Raw genomic sequence first — 20692 nt, forward strand, 5'->3', positions numbered from 1 at the left:
CCACCTCTCTGCCCCTTTCGCACTCGCATGCACGTGCGTGTTCTCTCTCTCTCCCTCTGCCCCATTCAAAATAGACTCAAAAAAAAAAAAGAGTGAAGACTAAGTCAATACTAACTACTAACTACAAGTCCTGGGACTTCTATGCAGGTTCCTGACCACACCTTTTTTGAAGTGACGACCTCAAAAGCACACAGGTGTAGCGGGGTGGGGAGGAGGAGGGAGAATGGAAAAGACAGGATAGGAACCCGCACTCCTGGAGGCGGAGTCTTGGACAAAGGGTTCCAAGCAGGTGGAGGTGGAGAGTCTAGCCCGGACACACCCCCAAGCCGGGCTCCTCCAGCCCCCACCCCCGCGGCGGCTCGGGCTTTCTGCGAAGTCCTGGGTCACAAAGGCGGTTGCCAGGCGCCCGGCGGAAAAGAGATGCGGCCCGGGAACAGCGGCCTCCACTCTGGAGTGTGCGGCTCGCGGAATTCAGCCGGTGAGCCCCTGGCCCGGATGGTGGGACCGGGCCTGGGCTCCCACCGCCACCTCCGCCTCGGCCAGAGCCGTCTGGTCCCCACCCCCAGTTAGGGACCCACAGGGGACAAGCCCCTTCTTCCCGCCGGGAGGGGGAGAGCCTCCCCACTCTGGGCAGCTTCAGCCTCTCCGGATCGGGATCGCAGCTCACAGTTCACGAGGACCTCAGCTGCACCTGGACGCTTACTTCCCGTTTCCCAGGTGGGGAAATCGAGGGACCTGGTTCCTTGGAACGGGAGGAGCGTGTGAAGGGGAAGACTTTCTGGCCAGGAGTACAAGGTGTTCCCTATCTGGGAGCTATTAAAGCAGTTTAAACAGACTTCCAAGGTTGAACCCCTACTGGAGTGGATGACTGTGATTTCGGGTGGTGGGAGTGGAGGGGTGAATCGTCTGGATTTAAACCTTGTGTGCAAGTGGCGTGAAGACCCGGTTCAGAAGGCCCCTCATCCAAGGTTGGGTCTGCCCAGTACTTAAGGCGGGACATCTGATAAAGCCTTTTACCTCCAGCCCTATCTGCTCTTAGGAGTGAAGGAGTCAGGAAAAAGATCCTGGGATTGAGTAATCTTTCTTTTTTGGTCATATGCTGAGGAGGTAACACCCTCCACATCCCACCTTGACATGGTGCTGTACCAGTGCAGCCCTGATCTTCGACATACTCTCACTGGGTGAGGATATCAAGCATCAGAAGACTTTCATAGGATGTTTGTAATAGATAACCACCACTTCTGTGCCAATTTCTCATCCTGAGGCAGTCCAGATATTTGAACACAGTATGTGAAGGAATGTACAAAGGACAAATCTAACAGTTGAAGGAAATCAACAAACAAACCTCCTTTATCCTAAGCACTGTCAGGGACAGGTTTTCTGATTTGAAATGTCACCAATAACTCTTTTGTTATAATTCAAATGCCCCGCCTTTTGTTTTTATTTTTTCCTCCAAAAAGAGGTCCTAATGGTTTTATTAATTAATTAATTTATTTATTTATTTACTTTCTATTTCTTCTCAAGTTAACATGGTATAGTCTTGGTTTCAGGAGTAGAATCCAGTGACTCATCATTTACACATAACAGCAAGTGCTCATTCCATCAAGTGTCCATCACTCATTTTCCCCACCCCCAACAACCCTCAGTTTGTTCTCTATATTTGAGTCTCTTATGGTTTGCCTCCTCCTGTTTTATTTTTCCCTCCTTTCCCTTATGATCTTCTGTTGTTTCTCAAATTCCACATGAGTGGTATTTTGGGATATCTTTCTCTGACTCCATTTGCTTAGCATAATACCCTCCAGCTCCATCCACATTGTCACAAATGGTAAGACTTCATCTTTTTTTTTTTTTATTTCTAGAGAGAGAGAGAGCGTGAGCAGGGGAGGGTCAGAGAGAGAGGGAGTCACAGACTGAAACAGGCTCCAGGCTCTGAGCTGGCAGTCAGCACAGAGCCCGACGCGGGGCTCGAACCCACGAACCGTGAGATCATGACCTAAGCGAAAGTTGGACGCTTAACCGACTAAGCCACCCAGGCGCCCCAAGACTTCATTTTTTCATTGCCAAGTAGTATTCCGTTGCATGTAGGTGTATATACACATGTGTATATATATCCAATAGTTGAAAGTGCTGTTATAAACATTGGGGTGCATATGCCTCTTTGAATCAGCATTTTGGTATCCTTTGGATAAATTCCTAGTAGTGTAATAGCTGGGTCACAGGATAACTCTATTTTTAATCTTTTGAGGAACCTCCACAGTTTTCCGGAGTGGCTGCACCAGTTTGCATTGCAACGAACAGTGTAAGAGGGTTCCCCTTTCCCCACATCCTCACCAGCCTCTGTTGTTTCGTGAGTTAATTTTAGCCACTCTGACCAGCGTGAGATGATACCTCAGTGTGGTTTTGATTTGTATTTCCCTGATGATGAGTGATGTTGAGCATTTTTTCATGTTGGCCATCCGGATGTCTTCTTTGGAAATGTGTCTATTGATGTCTTCTGCCCAGTCTTTCCACTGGATTGTTTTTCAGGTGTTGAATTTGATACGTTCTTTGTAGTTTTTGATACTAACCCTTTATCCGATGTCATTTGCAAAGATCTTTTATTCCATCAGTTGCCTTTTAGTTTTGTTTCCTTTGCTGTGCAGCAGCTTTTTATCTTCATGAAGTCCCAATAGTTCATTTTTGCTTTTATTTCCCTTGCCATCAGAGACACGTCAGGAAGTTGCTGCAGCCGAGGTCAAAGAGGTGACTGTTCTCTCCGATAGAATTTTGACGGTTTCCTGTTGCACCTTTAGGTCTTTCATCCATTTTGATTTTATTTTTGTGTATGGTGTAAGAAAGTGGTCCAGTTCTCCCAGCCCCATTTGCTACACTTTTTTTCCATTGGATACTCTTTCCTGCTTTGTTGAAGATTAGTTGGCCATATATTTGTGGGTCCATTTCTTGATTTTCTCTTCTATTTCATTGATCTGTTTTTGCGCCAATACCATACTGTCTTGATGATTACAGTTTTGTAATACAGGTTAAAGCCTGGGATTGTGATGCCTCCAGCTTTGGTTTTCTTTTTCAACATTACTTTGGCTATTTGGGATCTCTTGTTACATACAGATTTGAGGACTGTTTGTTCTTGCTCTGTGAGAAGGCTGGTGCTGTTTTGACTGGGATTGCATCGAATGTGTAGATTGCTTTGGGTAGTATTGACATTTTCACATTTGTTCTTCCAATCCATTATTTCCATTTCTTTGTGTCTTCAATTTCCTTCATAAGCTTTCTATAGTTTTCAGCATACAGATCTTTTACCTCTTTGGTTAGGTTTATTCCTGGATATTTTATAGTTTTTGATGTAACCAACAACTCTTTTTTAAAAATGAACTTTACTGTCTCTCAAACTATGGTGGAGGAGTCAACTTTTCACATTTTGTGGGCAATTACTGGATAGGATGGGATCAGATCCGCTGCTGTTATGTTCTGTGGGAGAAGAGAGAAGGGGCAGAGAAATACACTTGACTGGAAAGAAAAGGGAACTGCTATGCCCCTTAAAACAATAGGTAGGTGCTCAAAAATGTTAGCTTCTTAATTCAGTAAAGCCTTTAATATACCGGCAATTTTAGAAGAGAGAACGATGGAAAATCCAAATTCTGCTTGAATAAATTTTGAGTTAGCAACATCCTCCCAGCCCTTTCCTTTTCCTTTAAGGGGGGAAAATCACAATCTTAACCCCAGGGTCTCCCATAACAAACCGAAGTCAAAAATAAAACACACCTAGAGGAATCAGAAAAATGTTTAAAAATTTATTTAAAGATTGTCCTTTGGAAACTTTCTTTCCTTCTAGCCTGGTGTAACTCCTCTGAGGTGGTACTTAAGTAGCCAGGGCTCTGAGAGAGCTGTTCTTTTATCTCAGAAAACAGGTTTTTAGGGCCAAGAGGAGGCGGTCTCCATAACTGAAAACCTAAGTTCCTAAAAAGGGACAGCATCGGAAGTTCTCAAATAGTAAGTGCACTGAATACTCTAGAAGGTTTGTTTAAATGTAGATTGCAAGGCCCCACCCCCAGTTTCTAATTCTATGGGTCTGAGGCAGGGCCCAAGAATGCTCATCCCTACATTTCTAGATGTACTAGCAAAGCTGCTAGTGCCAGGACGTACTTTGAGAAACACCGGTATAAATAAAGTGTATGGGATTTAGAGTCACAAATATCTGGTAAGACAGGAGTTTCTGAGCTTCTGACCACAAATAATGTCTCATCATGAAGTGCCTGCAGCCTCTGCCACTTCAGAGGTGTAGATTCTGTCTTTAGCAGTTATAATGGTGGACCAGGGTATTCCGCTTTGGACAAATCCATTTCCTCACCTGTAAAATAGGTGAAAACCTACCTACAGAGGCTTGTGATAAGACTTCATAAGGTTTTAGTACACAAAGCAGTTGCCAGATTCAATACTTGAGACCATCCACTACTGCGCTTTACAGAATTACTAGTCCCCTGGCATCCATTGGAGTCTGTTAATGAGGACTACAGAATAAGTTACAGTCAATAATGAAACAAATAAATGTGAATTTAAACAGCCATGCCCTCACCAAAACCATGCTAGGGAAATTCCATGTTCTGATTCCTCTTCTTTAGGACTGTCAATGGCAGGATACCAGCTCTGGTCACCGTGGACCCCACTGGACGAGAGCTTCCAATGGCTGCGGCACACAACACCTACACCTTCTTCAAAGCACCCTTTTAGGGCTTCCCCCTGCTTCCCACATACCCCTTCTGACCTTGAAGTGCAGCTGTGCTTTCAAGAGGTCACTCTAGTTCTAGACAGCCCATTCCTGGAGCCTGGGGCGAGTCCCAAGTTACCCTGCCACACATCAGAGCTCCAAGCCATGAGCAACAAGAAAGGGCTGGTCAGGAAGCCCCAGCCTGTCCGCCTCAGTGGAGTGGATTCCGTGTTTGGCAGGGTCATCACAGCTCAGCCACCAAAATGGACTGGAACCTTCAGAGTTTCAGACAAATCAGCCTTTTGCAAAATCATCAGCCGGGAGCACCAGTGGCCCACTGGACTTAAGGAACCTCAGATTCAGATGACAGTGACCATGTGCAAACAGATGCTGCGCTCTATCCTCTTACTGTACGCAACATACAAGAAGTGCACCTTTGCCTTACAGCACTCCAAGTAAGAAGTCCCATCTGATTCCTGTTCCTTACACCGTGCCCTTCGCTATGTGTGTGAAGCTTACAGAAACCTGTCCCTGTAAAGGAAACTGACATCACCCAGGCCACCTTGCTCTTCTGTTAAGCAGTGACAATTCAGGAATCCCTTTTCTCCTTTCCTCCTCCAAAGAAGGCCAGTGACCAGAGCAAGGGAGAACATTTCCATTGTAAAGCTGAACAACATTTAACAGAGAGTCAAACTAGCATTGACATGTACGTGTGATAAAGAACCATTAAACCATATAAACCAATGAGCCTAGTGTGAACTCACTTAAACATCTAAGACCACATCATGTTCCCCGAACATGAGTTGGGGAAACAAAGGGGTGTCAAAGGAGATTATGGATTTCCATGTACATGAGGATGAAGGGGTCAAAAAGCTATAGATGACTCAAGGATTAAAAAACAAATAAAAAATAAAACCACCTCCCCCACCAAATGAACAACAAAAACCCGTAACCAACCACATCTTAATGCCACTGGAGAGTACCAAAGTGAGTAGAAGTATTAACAAATATTAAATATTTATAGCCTGGCAAGAAAGAACTTGGAAACAGCAATGAAACTGGGCTTTCTGGACGAACACAAGACAGCCCCCCATTTTAGCTGTTGTTCTACTATTCTATTTCTAATAAACTACAAGTAATTTTGTAGCATTATTGTAACTAGATTATAGGTATAACTCAGAATAATGTGGAAATAAACACATATACAAAGTCAACATGAGTTTGATGGTGCCTTTTCCCTTTGTCTTTTATCTACAGGATGACCAGAAAGCTTTACAAAAGCAGCCAGAATTTTCCTTTTGACTTTCTTTGGGGAATTGTACAGAAATTTGTCACTCCTCCAAAAATGTCACAAAGATCTTCTCAAGTAAAGATGGTCCTTAGAATAGGAAACGTACGATTTTAATTGGTAGAATTTCCATTATTTCTCCACACAAACCCCAACTGAATTCCATGTAATCCCTGACTTATGAAGGAAGTTCAGAAAGAGGAACGAGATAGTTCAGACAAAACTGAAAACAGAATTTATTTGTAAAACCAGTACAATCTTCAATTCTAAGAGTTTCAAAACTAGCTCCCAAAGCCCAGAATCGTGATTATTCTGCAGCACAGCACGGCCACGTTTGCCCAAGACCAGTGAGTAATGCTAGAGGAGCCACAGTCTTCGATGCTGAGAGACAACTTATGAAATTCACAACTAAGCTGACTCAGTAAAGCCCACCACCCCAGGGACAAAATAGGATGCTTCCAGGAAGGAGGGCAGACAGATTTCAAACCCTAGACACAAACCGGGAAGAGGCTAGCAAAGACGGGGAAGGGGCAGCAGTCTCTCTGTGGGCTAATCGGAGTCATCCTCACTCTCATCACTATCTTGCTCCTTTTCTCCATCACTTACTTCATCTTCACCATCCTACGAGGCAAAGGATAATTAGATGTTTTAGGTCATCTGAGTAACTCTGAATTACAATACTGCTCCCATAGCATTTACAACTGTAGTGTATCATTGTTAAAACCAATGACGGGTGTTAAACCATTCATCTGAAGAAGGAATTGAGGCGTTCCCATTATTCTTCTATCATGACCTCTTAAGTCAAGACCATGGAGGGAGGCCACTGTGATAGCAACCTATGACATTCTGCAACGAAACCAAATTCACATGATTTTTACATAAGCCATGGTCCTCCACCTCTACTGCATGTGTGTGACATAGAACCAAATAGGCACTCAATGTCGAATGAAATGTTTGCTAACTTAAAAATTCTAGTGTGGGGGCTCCTGGACGGCCTCAGTTGGTTGAGCGTTCGTCTTTGGCTCAGGTCATCATCTCACGGTTCGTGGGTTTGAGTCTTACATCGAGCTCTGTGCTGACAGCTCAGAGCCTGGAGCCTCCTTCAGTTTCTGTGTCTCACTCTCTCTGTCCTTCCCCTGGTTGCACTCTATGTCTCTCTTTCAAAAAAAAAAAAAAAAGAATAAACAAAAAAAAAATTCTGGTGTGGGGCGCCTGGGTGGCTCAGTCGGTTAAGTGTCCGACTTCGGCTCAGGTCATGATCTCACGGTTCGTGGGCTCGAGCCCCACACTGGGCTCTGTGCTGACAGCTGGCTCAGAGCCTGCAGCCTGCTTCAGATTCTGTGTCTCCTGCTCTCTCTGACCTTCCCCGGCTCACGCTGTCTGTCTCTCTCTCAGAAATAAATAAAAAACATTAAAAAAGAAAAAAGAAAAAAAAATTTTAATGAAAAAAATAATTCTGATGTATCTCAACAGGAATTCAGCATAAAATTCTTTGGTCAGTAGAGGTGCTTAAGTGGCTCAGTCAGTTAAGCATCTGACTTCTGCTCAGGACATGATCTCACAGTTTGTGAGTTCAAGCCCCGCGTCGGGTTCTGTGCTGACAGCTCAGAGCCTGGAGCCTGGAGCCTGCTCTGGATTCTGTGCCTCCCTCTTTCGATGCCCTGCCCCTGCTCAAACTCTGTCTCTCTTTCTCAAAAATAAATAAACATTAAAAAATTTTTAAAAATCTTTGGTCTACAGCTCTAATCTGGGAGTCTTGCTTAGGAGAAAAGTACCAAAGTAGTAAGACACTGTCTGCTTCAAAAATTTTTTATGAGAACAAGGTAGAGGTACAAATACAACAGAGGACCATGTAATAAAAACATTTTTCGTATTAAATGATCTTTCTCAGCCTCATATTCCATTACGGAGAGGCTTTACAGCAAGGGTTCTTAAATCGGAACTTCTTGGTGTCCATAACCCACCTGAACTGTAACAAAATTTAATAAAAATATACATTTTTCTTCAGCTTTCTGTAAAATCCTGAAAGTATCCATAATAGCCCAGAAAAGAATAAGGACCCCTACCCTTACTGTAGTCCTTAGTGTTTGCAGCCTTTGATTCTGTCCTTTAGCTTTCACCAAATGCGTTCATATATATTTTGTATATTCACACAACATATTTAAATGGTTTAACTCTTTCTTCTCAACACTCAGAGAACACCTGAATGCTTCTTTTCTCCTCTCTAAAACGGTTTTTTCAACTCCATAATATATGCCATAACTTGAGATAGTCTTTTGGCCCCCACAAAATTCATATAAAAACAGAAGCTTTTCTGGAGGGAAAGGAGAAGGGCACAGAAGTCTTTGATTATAAATGTAAGCAGGGAGGGGTGCCTGGCTGGCTCGGTCAGAGAGTTGCGACTCTTGATTTCAGGGTCATAAGTTCGAGCCCCACGTTGGGTGTAGAGATTTCTAAAATAAAAAACAAACAAACAACCCCCCCCATAGGGGCACTTGGGTGGCTCAGTTAAGCATCCAACTCTTGATTTCAGCTCAGATCTTTCTCATGATTGTTAGAACAAGCCCCACATTGAGCAGTAAGTGTTGAGCCTGCATGCTCGCTCTTTCTCTCTCTCTCTAAAACAAATAAACATTGGGGCGATTGAGTGGCTCAGTCAGTTAAGCATCAGACTTCGGCTCATGTCATGATCCTGCAATTCGTGAGTTTGAGCCCCGCATTGGGCTCTGTGCTGCTTCAGATCCTCAGGTCTCCCCTGCTCACACATGCACACTCGCTTACAAAAATAAACATTAAAAAAAATACAGGGGCACCTGGGTGGCTCAGTTGGTTAAGCATCCAACACTTCTTTGGCTCAGGTCACATCTCACAGTTTGTGAGTTTACGACTCACACTGGGCTCTGCACTGAGAGCACAGAACCTGCTTGGGATTCTCTCTCGCCCCCCTGCTCATGCTCTCTCTTTTTCTAAAAATAAATTTAAAAACTTAAAAAAAAAAAAAAATAAACCAAAAAAAAAAAAGTAGTTCCAACTCACAAGGATCTAAGATTAAGAAAAAAAAAAAAAAGCAAGTTCTGTACTTTCCAGTGACTCAATAATCAACAAAATGCAAGGCAACTGCACACTCCGGGGCCTTATGCAGAGATACCTCTGTTTTGCTCTTGGAGGCCTGGGATGGCATATTCTCCTCACTCTCCTCGGCTGTGCTCTCCTGGGAAGTCTGGGACAGTATCTCTTCACCCTAAATGCGGACGGGCCAAGACACATGGTGGGTTATAATAAACATATTTGGGGGCTCAAGGGGAGAAAGGCTTAGTTTGCAGACAACAGAAGATATTCTAGCCCTTCAAACATGGTTAAACACAGACACCAATCTGTGAATCTAGCATCTAGAGAAGTAAAAATCACACTTTCTGAGATAAATGTGGCTCCAATATAATACAGTTTTATAAAAAGTCTGTTGTTGTATTCTAGTATCATAATAGATTTTACAAGGCCAGGATGTGACTCAGTTAGTGTTGAGTATCATTCTAAAATTTCCCAAATACCTTAAGGTATATGACCACCAACACACCAACTACAAATGGCCACGCAGAAGCTGACTCAAATCCTGGCACCTCTCACTAACTGCTAAATGACTTTAGGTAAGTTACTTAACCTCTGAGATTTACTGTTCTCATGGAAACTATAGTACTGTTTTCTTTTTTAATGTTTATTTTTGAGAGACAGAGTGTGAGCAGGGGAAGGGCAGAGAGAGAAGGAGACACAGAATCTGAAGCAGGCTCCAGGCTCTGAGCTGTCAGCACAGAGGCTGAGGTGGAGCTTGAACTCACGAACCACAAGATCATGACCTGAGCTGAAGTCGGACGCTTAACCGAATGAGCCACCCAGGCGCCCCACAGTATTGTTTTATTATAGTATTTTGTTTAATAGTATTGTGGAAGAGGCACCTGCGTGGCTCAGTCAATTAAGTGTCTGACCCTGAAGTCTGTAATGACTCGGCTCCAGTCGTGATCTCATGGTTACTTACTTTGAGCCCTGTATTGGGTTCTCCACTGTCAGAGTGGAGCTTGTTAGGGGTTCTGTTTCCTTCTCGCTCTGCCCTTCCCCTGCCTGTTCTTTATCTCTCTCAAAATAAACAAAAATAAACTTCAAGGAAACTAATTCTCTGGCGTGCTAGTCTTTTCATATATAAGATTATAAAACCCTCAGCTACTGTAAACATGAATGAGAAGGACTTGTACCCTATATAGAAATTGCTGGGGTGCTTGGGTGGCTCTGTGCTGACAGCTCAGAGCCTGGAGCCTGCTTCAGATTCTGTGTCTCCCTCTCCCTCTGCCTCTTCCCTGCTCACATTCTCTCTCTCTCTCTCAGTCAGACAGCTGAAAGACCTTAGAAATGTCAATTTGTTAAAAACAGGCAGAGAATAATTTCAGGAATAAGACAGACTGGTTAGAAAAAAACCCAAGGGGTGCCTGGGTGGCTCATTAGGTTAAGCGTCTGACTTCAGCTCAGGTCATGATCTCGCAGCTTGTAAGTTCAACTCCCGCGTTGGGCTCTGTGCTGACAGCTTGGAGCCTGGAGCCTCCTTCAGATTCTGTGTCTCCCTCTCTCTCTGACCCTCCCCCCACTCACACTCTGTCTCTGTCTCTCTCAAAAATAAATAAACTTAAAAAAAAAAAAAAGAAAAAACTCAAAATGATTTTTTAAAAACTTTGTCCATATAAAAAATGTCGTGAATCTACCACCAGTAGGACTTACGGGAGCCCACTCTGCGTGAGGAGGGAGGTTTTACTGATCTGGCTCTTCTATCTCTGAGCCCTGTTACTATCAGTGGCATGTTTTGGTGCCTCTGCTGGCTACGATGAGGGGTGGAGCCCATACTAAGACCAGAAGCAATGCACCCTAACTTTAAGAGCAAAACGGCCACAGGTTTAAAAGAAAAACAGTCTTATTGAGAGACCAGGGCTCAGTTGACCTCCTTGACATACCTTCTGATGCTCTCACCAAGGCGGGAGTAGATGATCACTGGCAGGCCCCTAGGCTTACCTGCAAGTCCCGGTTTTTGAGGTTGCCCAGCCAGAAAGCCTCCCTGCAATTGTTGAAGATGAGCATGGCTTTCACTCTGCAAACTAAGAGCTCCAGGGTCTTTTTGAGCAAAGGCACGTGTTTGGTGAGCTTCATGTCCTGGTGAATCTGAATAGAAACAAATGCATCCAACTCACCTGGACCGATCAGCATGCGCTCACGTTGCTACACAGAAACCTGCGCACTCCCGACATCTCGAGCACTGACTAACAGCACAAGTCCTCCCAGTACAGGCCGAGGACCGGGTGTGGCAAACTATCCAAAAGAGAACGGCAGCTGTCCTTCAAGCCAGAAGAGCCTAGAAGACCTACCACTGACACCTTTGGTTCTTCTTAACCTCTTAGTCACCAATTATCAATGAATTTACCTCAAATATTCTTGAGTATGTATTACACTGACATCAAACTACAGAGTATCCCTTACAACTCCACTGTTCAGTGCCTTCTAAGGTTAGAACCAAGGGGGGAGATGAGCATAGGAACTGGATTGAAAAATTATTTGGTTTGCCTGTGACTACAGAGCTCTAAGGTTCCGTGTGCCTTCAGACAAAAAGTGACAATGGTCCAACTGTAGGCCTCAGGTGGAAAAATCCTCTAATGGTAAAATGTTCTCACGAGAGACAGATGTGTTCTTTGACAAGTCAGTAGAGCTGCGAAGCTCTCAAGATGGCTGCTTTTAGAACCACCTCTTGTCTCTAGCGGAGAATCATCCCTTACATAATATTCCTCCCACCCAGAGCACTTCATAGCAGCAACACATCCACCAACATTCTCTCTCTCTCACCAAAGAGAAGCTTCTACAGGAAACAGTGCTATGGAGTTTGAGTCAAACTTCGGATGCAGAAACTGCCCTCTACGTGACTGCCCAATTGCAATTAGCAGCTAAGGCTCTGACCATTATGAATGAAACTATCTCTAGACAGACACAGTCTCAAAAATCAAGACTCAAGAAGGGTAAAAAAGGATGAAGGAACTGGAGCCCATGGATCTCCTGATTGCACTGAGATTAAGCCAACAGGCAGGATGACGCAATGGCTTGCTTTCCCCTCTTACCTTAGAATGCCCACACAGATGATGAAGCAGCCTCGTATTCAACTGGAAGGTTTCCAGTAAGCTCAGAACATCTTCCTACATAACCAACAAAATTCACAAATGCCAATTTAAATTCTCTTATTTCATTTTTTTTCTTTTTTTTGCTCTCATTTCATGTTAGATGCAATCAAGGGCTCCAGAGAGGACAAACCCGCAGGTCCCAGCCTTGTATTGGTAATCATCTCAATTTGGCCCTCAAAGTGAGGACTAACTAGCTGCCCTCCCCCTTCTCTCTCTAGGTTAGGAGGAATCAACCAAATACTGTGAGAGTATCTTGCAAACTCGCTAAATACGTGTAAGAAATCATCTTTTGTTTCTATCCTTATTTCACTACTCCAACCCTGGATCTCACTCGGCCAAAAAAACCACTACAGACTATCTGTTACAACAGCAAAAAGCTTCTAACGCAGTGAGCCGTTTATTACTATTACTATTATTATTATTATTATTATTCCTGAGGGGAGACCTAGAGAAGTGCCAAGAAATATGCAAATGACATCCTGATACATGAGGTGCTGGGAGTGCAGCAACAAAATAAATCAAGCTGAGAAAAACAACTACCCCCAGATTTGGAGTAAAAGTAGAAAGGGGGGTTTAAATCAGAGTGGGTCTGAGTTTAGCCTACTTTGGAATATTCCATCCAATACGGGCATCTTGGTGATAGCGGAAGTGGGCCGAAAGAGCCCCAGAACAGTGCTCTGGGTCCTGGAAAGGGGACCGCCCCCATCCCCCCAGCCCAGGAGTCACCATGGACGTATCTTCTGAGTAACTGTCCAGAGCACATCTTTCCTCTGTGTTCTCGGTTCTTACCCGGTGTTTTCTAAAACTGAAGTCTAGGAGTGGCATACACTGCTTCAGAAATGCTTCCACAAAGAGACGTCCATACTGAAGAAGAGAAGAGACACCTGGTGATGACCTCTACTGAGGTCTTTCATCTCAACGGCCCCTGCCTGAGGTAGCATAGCATCACTCAGCCCAGGGGCTTTATTTTCTTATTTTTGTACATAAAAAATAAATGGGAAGGAATCCAAAAAGTCAATTTGGAGAATATAAGTTTAATTCAAAAGCTAAACGGGCCTGCTAGCTAAGCCTCAGAGTTAGGCAGACTGACCTACCCTAGACAGAGACCATGGGCAGAAGCCCTGATCTGTGTAAGAATGAGAGCACAGAACACAGAGGGGGACCCCATCTTCCTAAGGACCACTTACGCCCAAACGGAAACAGGTATAGAGCTGAGGAAGCACATAACCAACTGCCAAATTTAATAATCAGATAAACCACTCTCCCTACTCGCCCATCTCCCACACTGGAAGCAGTGCAGAGTGAGTAAAGAGGAAGAGAGGGACTAGAAGATAACAAGAATAAGGTGCTATTCTCTTGGAAGGAACCATCAGGAGAGGGAAAGACACAATCTCCTCAGAACATTCCCTAGCTCCTGTCATCAAATCTAGGGCTAATCTGCGCTCTCCCTTTGGGAGAGGAGTTCACTGGTTATCAGGATACCAGCTTCCACATCCATGAGACCAGCCATGGGCTTTAAAAAGAGGAATCACCCACTCATCCTCCCTCTCTATTGCCTGGGAAGGAATGGCAGCAGTGACTTTTGCTCTTAATGTCAGCCACCCTGAAGCCACTCCTGCTAGTTCTAAGACTCAAACCGAAAGTTTTCAAACTCATAGCAAAATTAGCTTCTCTAGTCACCCAACTAGTATGGGAAAAGATATTGTCTTCCTAAACTACTGTTAGCACAGATTCTGAAAATTCTGGCTAATGGACAAAGTATGAAGCAACTCCTTTCAGCTGAGGCCATCTCTAGAGAGATCCACAGGAAGAATACATACTAATGAGGGCCAGGTTATTTTCTCACCTTCAAACATACATGCAGAACAGGACGACTATCAAACACCTGGAGACACAAAAGAAACCAAAGCTGAGGTCTGCTCCTTTGAGCACCCCCAGCCTCTTCCCTGTTGTGCAAATCACAGCTCTGGGTGTGGAAGAGAATTCTAAAATGAAGAAGGCATGTCAACAGTTCATTACAAAACAGAAATAAAGTAACCACCATCAGTGAAATTCAAAAAAAGGAAGAGGGAAGCAAAGAAGAGTAAGAAATTTACTCTAACTCAGGATATTAAGATGGCGCTGTAGAGGTCCAAACCTTGGTGCGAACGAAGTCTGAAGAAGGATGGACTGAGGCAGAAAGGAGAGAGAATGACACCCTGAGCGGGGAGAACACCCTAGCAAAATCATGGAGTGGGTGAGAGCACACACTGTGTCTGAGGGCATATAAAGAAGGCATTCTGGACTGGAAAAGGGAGACAGTGGGAATGTACTCAGATCCCAGAGGACCCAGGACAAGGTGAGATCTGTTTAGCAGTATTGTGGCACAGACAGGGAAGGAGGAAGGAAGAGAAGGAAAACGACATTGCTTAGGGACAGAAGAAGGGATTACCCAGGATGGGTAGACAGATAAGGGAAGAAGACAGGGAAGAACCGGCCCCCTAGGAAGGGTGGGGAAAGGAACAGGAAGGCCCATTTTAGAAGTCAGGACCCTTGCTGGTTTCTGTAGTTAGCTGTTGAGGTGGGTCGAGGAGCCTTCACACTCACCTTTATTAAGTTGATGAGGATACTGAAGTCTCGAACAGCCATGTTCCAGTAGAGGAGCTTCTCTTCATGAATCTGGGGGTAATCAAATATATAGGCACTTCTGAACCAGCCAAGTACTTCTACTCTTGTATTCCCACTAATATATGGGTCTCGGATTACAAAGCTATTCAGGGATTAATTTACGCCAGTTACTCTCTCAGGGATGTTACCAGTGTACCCACAAGATGGTTCTGAGCCCCGCATCTATATAACACTAAGGTACCTCAGAGACAGTTTCTAAAAAGAAGACTCCTCTTCAGGAACTTCTAAATAGGAAAAAGCCTCCGCAACACACCTGCTGGTGTTCAGACCCCTGTGGCTTCTCTGATACTGATGCTCTCCACAGTCTAGCTCAGTTCTGGTTACGGGACTGCCAAGGCCCAGCACCACAGCATCTTAAACAGGCCTGCTCACCTCATGGCAGCTCACAAGCAGCAAGCTGCCAGACATGGGGCCAAAGACATTTTTTCCAGGGCTATGGCTCATGGAGCAGCCTGAGCCTTCCCCTGGACAGCAGCCAAGGAATATAGAATCCAATTCTCCCTCAAAATGAAGGGAAGGAAATTAAACCAAGAGCTCTTTGAAAAAGAATCCTGGGTCTCTGTAACTCAAAGGAAGCAGCTTAGAAGAAAACCTGGACCCAAGAAATAGAAGACACGGCAGCTTCCTAGTAACCAGGTCTACCTCTTGTGCTGCGAGTACCTGACCCACCTGGTGCGAGTCTGCTGCTGTGCCAGCCTGAAGACTTTTCACTGTCTTCTCTAGTTCAGCCATCATCACACGGAAGAAAATGACAAATGTGTGCCTAAAAGAGGAGAAAAGACGCACACCCACACATGGATGTCTGGTTAGACAGAACTTCCCAGGAAGAAACCAAGGAGCCAAAAATCATTTCCTTCCCCACCTCTCTGAATTTCCTTTCACTAGGGTCCACTGTAAAAGGATGGGGCGGGGGGGGCGGGGGCTGAAAGGATTAAAAAAGGAGTCCAAGACGAAGGCCTGTGAGACAACGGAATTAAATCTATGAAGGAAGATGGTGTAGTGGCCTGGAAAGAGCCATGAGGTAGTAGTAAGAAGATCTGAGTTGAAATTCCTAGTTCCATACTTTAAGCCTGTGTAAGTCTGAGTTAAGTTCCCCTCTCTAACACTCATTTTCCTCATCAGTACAACAGGGATAATGATACCTACTCACAGAATCACCGAAAGGATTAAATGACAGAGAATGCGAAAGTGTTTTATAAACTTCGTATGAGACAAAAACCCATGGAGATGTACACATGATCAGATACTCACTTGTAAAGGATGAAAGTACTAACAAGACACATTTGTTGACTTTTTAGTGTCTTTGAAGACTCTATGGAAAATTCATTCAGGGCTGAGAACCCCTTGGAAAGAAGGCACAGTATACATTCTATGTATTGAATGAATTACTGTACCTAGCATCTATAACACAACTAGATAAAGGGTAAGGTAGTTATTTGGAAACCACATATATTGGACAGTGTGATTCTAACTTAAGGAAGAACTGGAGAGGAGAACTCCCTTACCTGGTTAGGGTGGGAAATGTGGAGGAAGATCCATCTTTAGGAGAATTGATCAGTTCTGGGACACCAACCCCAGCAATCTCCTCTATGGCCTTCAGAACACTGTCTGTATGCTCCAGGTAGATGCTGCATTGAGAGCCACAGGAATATGAATACATGTTACAGAATTCCTAAATTAAGATTCCCTTCTTGAGATATTACCAAGTGTTTATCTTTAAACTAACTACTAGCATTTATTCTTTTGAACAATTTTTTTGGGGGGGAGCCTGGGTGGCTCAGTCGGTTAAGCGTCTGACTTCAGCTCAGATTATAATCTCACGGTTCATGGGTTTGAGCCCCGCGTCAGGCTCTGTGCTGACAGCTAGCTCAGAGCCTGGAGCCTGCTTCGGATTCTGTATCTCCCTCTCTCTCTGACCCTCCCCTGCTCACACTGTCTCTCTCTCTCTCAGAAATAAATAAAAACATTAAAAATTTTTTTTTTAATTTTTTAAATGTTTATTTTTGAGAGAGAGAGACAGAGTATGATTGGGAGAGGGGCAGAGAGCGAGGAGACAGAGAATCTGAAGCAGGCTCCAGGGTCAGAGCTATCAGCACAGAGCCTGACATGAGGCCTCAACCCACAAACTGTGAGATCATGACCTGAGCTGAAGTTGGATGCTCAACCAACTGAGCCACCCAGGAGCCCCTCATTTATTCTTTTTTTTTTTTTTTTTTTTTTTTTACAAATAGTTTATTGTCAAGTTGGTTTCCATATAACACCCAGTGCTCATCCCCACAAGTCCCTCCTCCATGCCTATCTCCCCCCTCCCCCCCCACACCCATCAGTCCTCAGTTTGTTCTCAGTATTCCAGAGTCTTTCATGGTTTCTCTCTCCCCCTCCCCCACTGTTTCCCCCCTTCTTCTCCCCCATGGTCCTCCATTAAGTTCCTCCTAATCCTCCTATACGTGCAGACATATGGTATTTGTCCTTCTCTGCCTGACTTATTTCGCTCAGCATAATACCCTCAAGTTCCGTCCATGTTGCTACCCATGGCCAGATTTCATTGTTTCTCATTACCATGTAGTATTCCATCGTATAGATAAACCACATCTTCTTGATCCATTCGTCCGTTGATGGACACTTAGGCTCTTTCCAGGTTTTGGCTATTGTTGAGAGTGCTGCTGTGAACATTGGGGTCCATGGGCCCCTATGCATCAGCACTCCTGTATCCCTTGGGTAAATTCCTAGCAGTGCCATTGCTGGGTCATAGGGGAGTTCTACTGTTAACTTTTGCCCCTCATTTATTCTTAATAAAATCAAAATTCCAGGTAATTGTCAGGAGGTAAAGCAAATGATGTTTCAATTGGAAATAAAGTTAGATACTTAGGAAGTAACGGATGAGTCTTGGATGTAGCAGGCAATAAATAATGATATAACTCTGGGGACGCCTGGGTGGCTCAGTCAGTTAAGTGTTGAACTCTTGACTGCAGCTCAGGTCCTGATCTCACAGGGTTCATGAGACTGAGCCCTGCATCCAGTGCACAGCCTGTTTGGGGTTCCCTCTCTCTGTCTTTCTCCTGCTTGTGCGCTCTCTCTCTCTCTCCTGCTTGTGCGCGCTCTCTCTCTCTCTCAAAATAAATAAATAAACTTAAAAAAAAAAAGTCACACAACTCTGGCTAACGAGGCAAACACAACCACAGGCCCCTCCACCCCCTCCTCTCTGATTTAATAAGGAACTAGTTCACAGTATCAAAAACACTAGACAATCTTACAATCCACATATTCCAAATTCTGATAATTTAATTTCCTGTTCAGGTATAATCAACACAAGACATCACATTAGTTTCAATCCACCTTTTGTTAGTTTCAAACCTCCTGGTTTCCAAGGTGCCCCTAACTACAGTAATTTCTCAGTCTTTGACCAGGCCAAAGAGATCCCAACAGTGACAAAATGGACTATTTGGCTCATGAAAGAAACCGAGACTCTCACCTGAGCAAAGTATGGAGCTGATCAGTAGAGATGCTGCTCTTCTCTTTCTCCGCACGTGGCCATACCCGACAGAGGAACCGTTTGGCCAATGAAGCTGTTGGAGAAACAAGACAAACGCGTTTCAAGCATAGAAAACTGACCACGCTCTTGTTTTCCAGCCTTTTTTTTTTTGGGGGGGGGGGGAGGTGATTAATGATCAAAAGGATTATATTATTCTTTAATTTACTTTTGAGAGAGAGAGAGAAAGGTTGTGAGTGGGAGGAGGGGCAGAGAGAGGGGGACAGAGGATCCAAAGCAGGCTCTATGCGGACATGCAGGGCGCAAACTTATGAACCGTGAGATGGTGACATAAGCCAGTCATACACTTAACCAACTGGGCCGCACAGGTGCCCCCAAAGGATTATTTTTTAAATATTGACTATGAAGTTCCTAGTCTAACAGACAATGTGAAACGAGCTGTCGTGGGTTCCTGTCCCACTGGTCCTTCCACCAGAAATAAACCTAAGACCCACCCTCTCACCCTGTCCTGCCACAGAAAACACCAACTGAATAGACACACTGCTGAGCGGTAGGAAAACCAATCTTGTTCCTCCTGGGCAGCAATAAGCCATGGCCACCTCAGATTCACACCAAACGCTTCCCTTTTAATTAACAGGAAGCAACAGAAGACTTGTTTTGCATTTTCTTCTTGCTTTCTGTCTCTGCTGCCTATTAGGGTGTATAAATCAATGAGATGAATTCTAAGAGCTGTGAGAAAAGATAGTTTAAGAAAAGATCAGGAATGGGGTCCAGCTTTTCTTTACACTTAATCTTGATTTGCCCTCCTTCTCCCACCCATTTTATTTCCCTTGTATCTCTTTTTGCCAAATACCTTAGATAATTTACCAAAAAAAAAAAAAAAAAAGACCTGAATAAACAGAGGCCAAGCAAATTACCTAGCCAACTGAACTAATCAAATTCAGAGTAAGCAATGTCAGCAGAGATCAATCATAGCTCCTTCTGAGTAAGTGTCCTTGATATAGCAAGAGGGCACATCAACAGTTATCGGGGGGTGTGCATGTAAAATGTACAAGTTCCTAGGAAGCCCTAAGTTTACAAGCTTGAATTATTAATCCTATTCATGAAAAAAAAAAAAAGAAGAAGAAGAAGATGATGATCTGGGCCCATCACCAATTTTTTCTTTGTTCTTAGTAGCTGTAGATTTCTCCAAAATGACCATCAGAAGTCTGATGAGATAAAGAGCACACTGGAAACTGGGAATGCTGTGAGAGAAATTCTGCAAGTAATTGAAGCTCTGGCTGTAAAAGAGACAAGAAAAGAAAATAAAAAAGACACCACAAATATTACAGATATGTCTAAATTTATTAGTTGTTCAAGTCCACTTATGTATTTAATAGTCTAAACATTTTCAGGTGCTTTTGTGGCCACATTCTTTCAAGACCTTGACAGGGAACTGGAACCTTGTACGAAGAAAGGCCAGGGCAGAATAGAGCCCAGTGGATGCAATGCTGGCCTTGAAGGGTCACACACCAAGAAACCCAAATAGGAGTCTAGGCATGTTTATATGAGCAACCCTGGACAAATTATTTGCTCTTTAAGACCTAGGACAACACAATGAGAAGAAGGATGCACAAAGGTTTAATAGGATTATTCAACAGTTTCTAATATTTCAGGACTTATCAGGATACAAACATGAGAAAGCTCATGTAACTGAGGAAAAAGCAGATGAAAAAATCAATTTCTGTCACAACTACTGGGAGGCACCTGAGTGATTTCCAAGATATCTCGCTAATCTTGTTCTAGGAGTTTCTTGAGACAACACTCTGTGATGTGTAGTCTGACCCACCTGAGCAATTCCTCCAAGGCCTGGTCAGGCTCTCTTTGCTTCAGTCGGTTAGTAAGGACTTCAAGGGCTGAGTACAGTAAATGAAGATTCTGAGGCTGAAAAAATCCATTCCTAAGGGAAATTTAAGGTAAGGCAGTTGAGCTTAGTTTTAGGAAGATTGCTTGGATAGATTTCAGGATCCTGGCTTCCAGGCTATACCATCAACAGATTAACAAAGAAAACGGGGAACCAGAGCACTGAAAGTACTCAGGCGCCCAATTCAGTCACAGCTCTGAGCCTCACATTACAAATTAAAGTGCATCTAAAACAGTCTTTCCTTAAGGAGGCAACAGTGCTCCTAGGTTTTTTTTTTTTTTTTTCCCTTTTTAAAAACTTTTTTTAATGTTTATTTAAAAAAATTTTTTTTAATGTTTTATTTATTTCTGATTGAGACAGAGACAGTGTGAGCAGGTGAGGATCAGAGAGAGAGGGAGACACAGAATCTGAAGCAGGCTCCAGGCTCTGAGCCAGCTGTCAG

General features: G+C 43.9%; 2 protein-coding genes across 4 annotated transcripts in view; one reads left to right on the top strand and one right to left on the bottom strand.

The window, feature by feature from the left end:
• Positions 1–423: 423 nt before the first annotated feature.
• On the top strand, positions 424–5449 carry FANCD2OS (FANCD2 opposite strand). 3 transcript variants are annotated; one of them, XM_039231290.1, is made up of 3 exons: positions 432–717; positions 3437–3545; positions 4617–5449. In XM_039231290.1, the coding sequence occupies exons 2-3, from the start codon at positions 3461–3463 to the stop codon at positions 5159–5161; spliced, it is 630 nt and encodes a 209-aa protein (XP_039087221.1). In that variant the 5' UTR covers positions 432–717; positions 3437–3460; the 3' UTR covers positions 5162–5449. The 3 variants fall into 3 exon arrangements, with proteins under 3 accessions (XP_039087223.1, XP_039087221.1, XP_039087222.1); XM_039231292.1 differs by lacking the exon at positions 3437–3545 and having other exon boundaries at positions 424–478; XM_039231291.1 differs by lacking the exon at positions 3437–3545.
• Positions 5450–6202: 753 nt separating this feature from the next.
• Positions 6203–20692, bottom strand: part of FANCD2 (FA complementation group D2) — a 64868-nt gene continuing 50378 nt past the window's right edge. The window contains exons 32-43 of the mRNA XM_039231409.1: positions 20176–20286; positions 19500–19627; positions 18330–18423; positions 16363–16485; positions 15527–15620; positions 14777–14848; positions 14037–14075; positions 12980–13054; positions 12131–12205; positions 11040–11186; positions 9139–9231; positions 6203–6611 (exon numbers count right to left, since the gene is read on the bottom strand). Of these exons, the coding sequence (XP_039087340.1) occupies positions 6540–6611; positions 9139–9231; positions 11040–11186; positions 12131–12205; positions 12980–13054; positions 14037–14075; positions 14777–14848; positions 15527–15620; positions 16363–16485; positions 18330–18423; positions 19500–19627; positions 20176–20286 (1123 nt within the window). The 3' untranslated portion in view covers positions 6203–6539. The remainder of the gene's footprint in view (positions 6612–9138; positions 9232–11039; positions 11187–12130; positions 12206–12979; positions 13055–14036; positions 14076–14776; positions 14849–15526; positions 15621–16362; positions 16486–18329; positions 18424–19499; positions 19628–20175; positions 20287–20692) is intronic.

Source organism: Hyaena hyaena, unplaced genomic scaffold (genome assembly GCF_003009895.1).
Source record: "Hyaena hyaena isolate Hyena2069 unplaced genomic scaffold, ASM300989v1 scaffold_56, whole genome shotgun sequence".
NCBI lineage: Eukaryota > Metazoa > Chordata > Mammalia > Carnivora > Hyaenidae > Hyaena > Hyaena hyaena.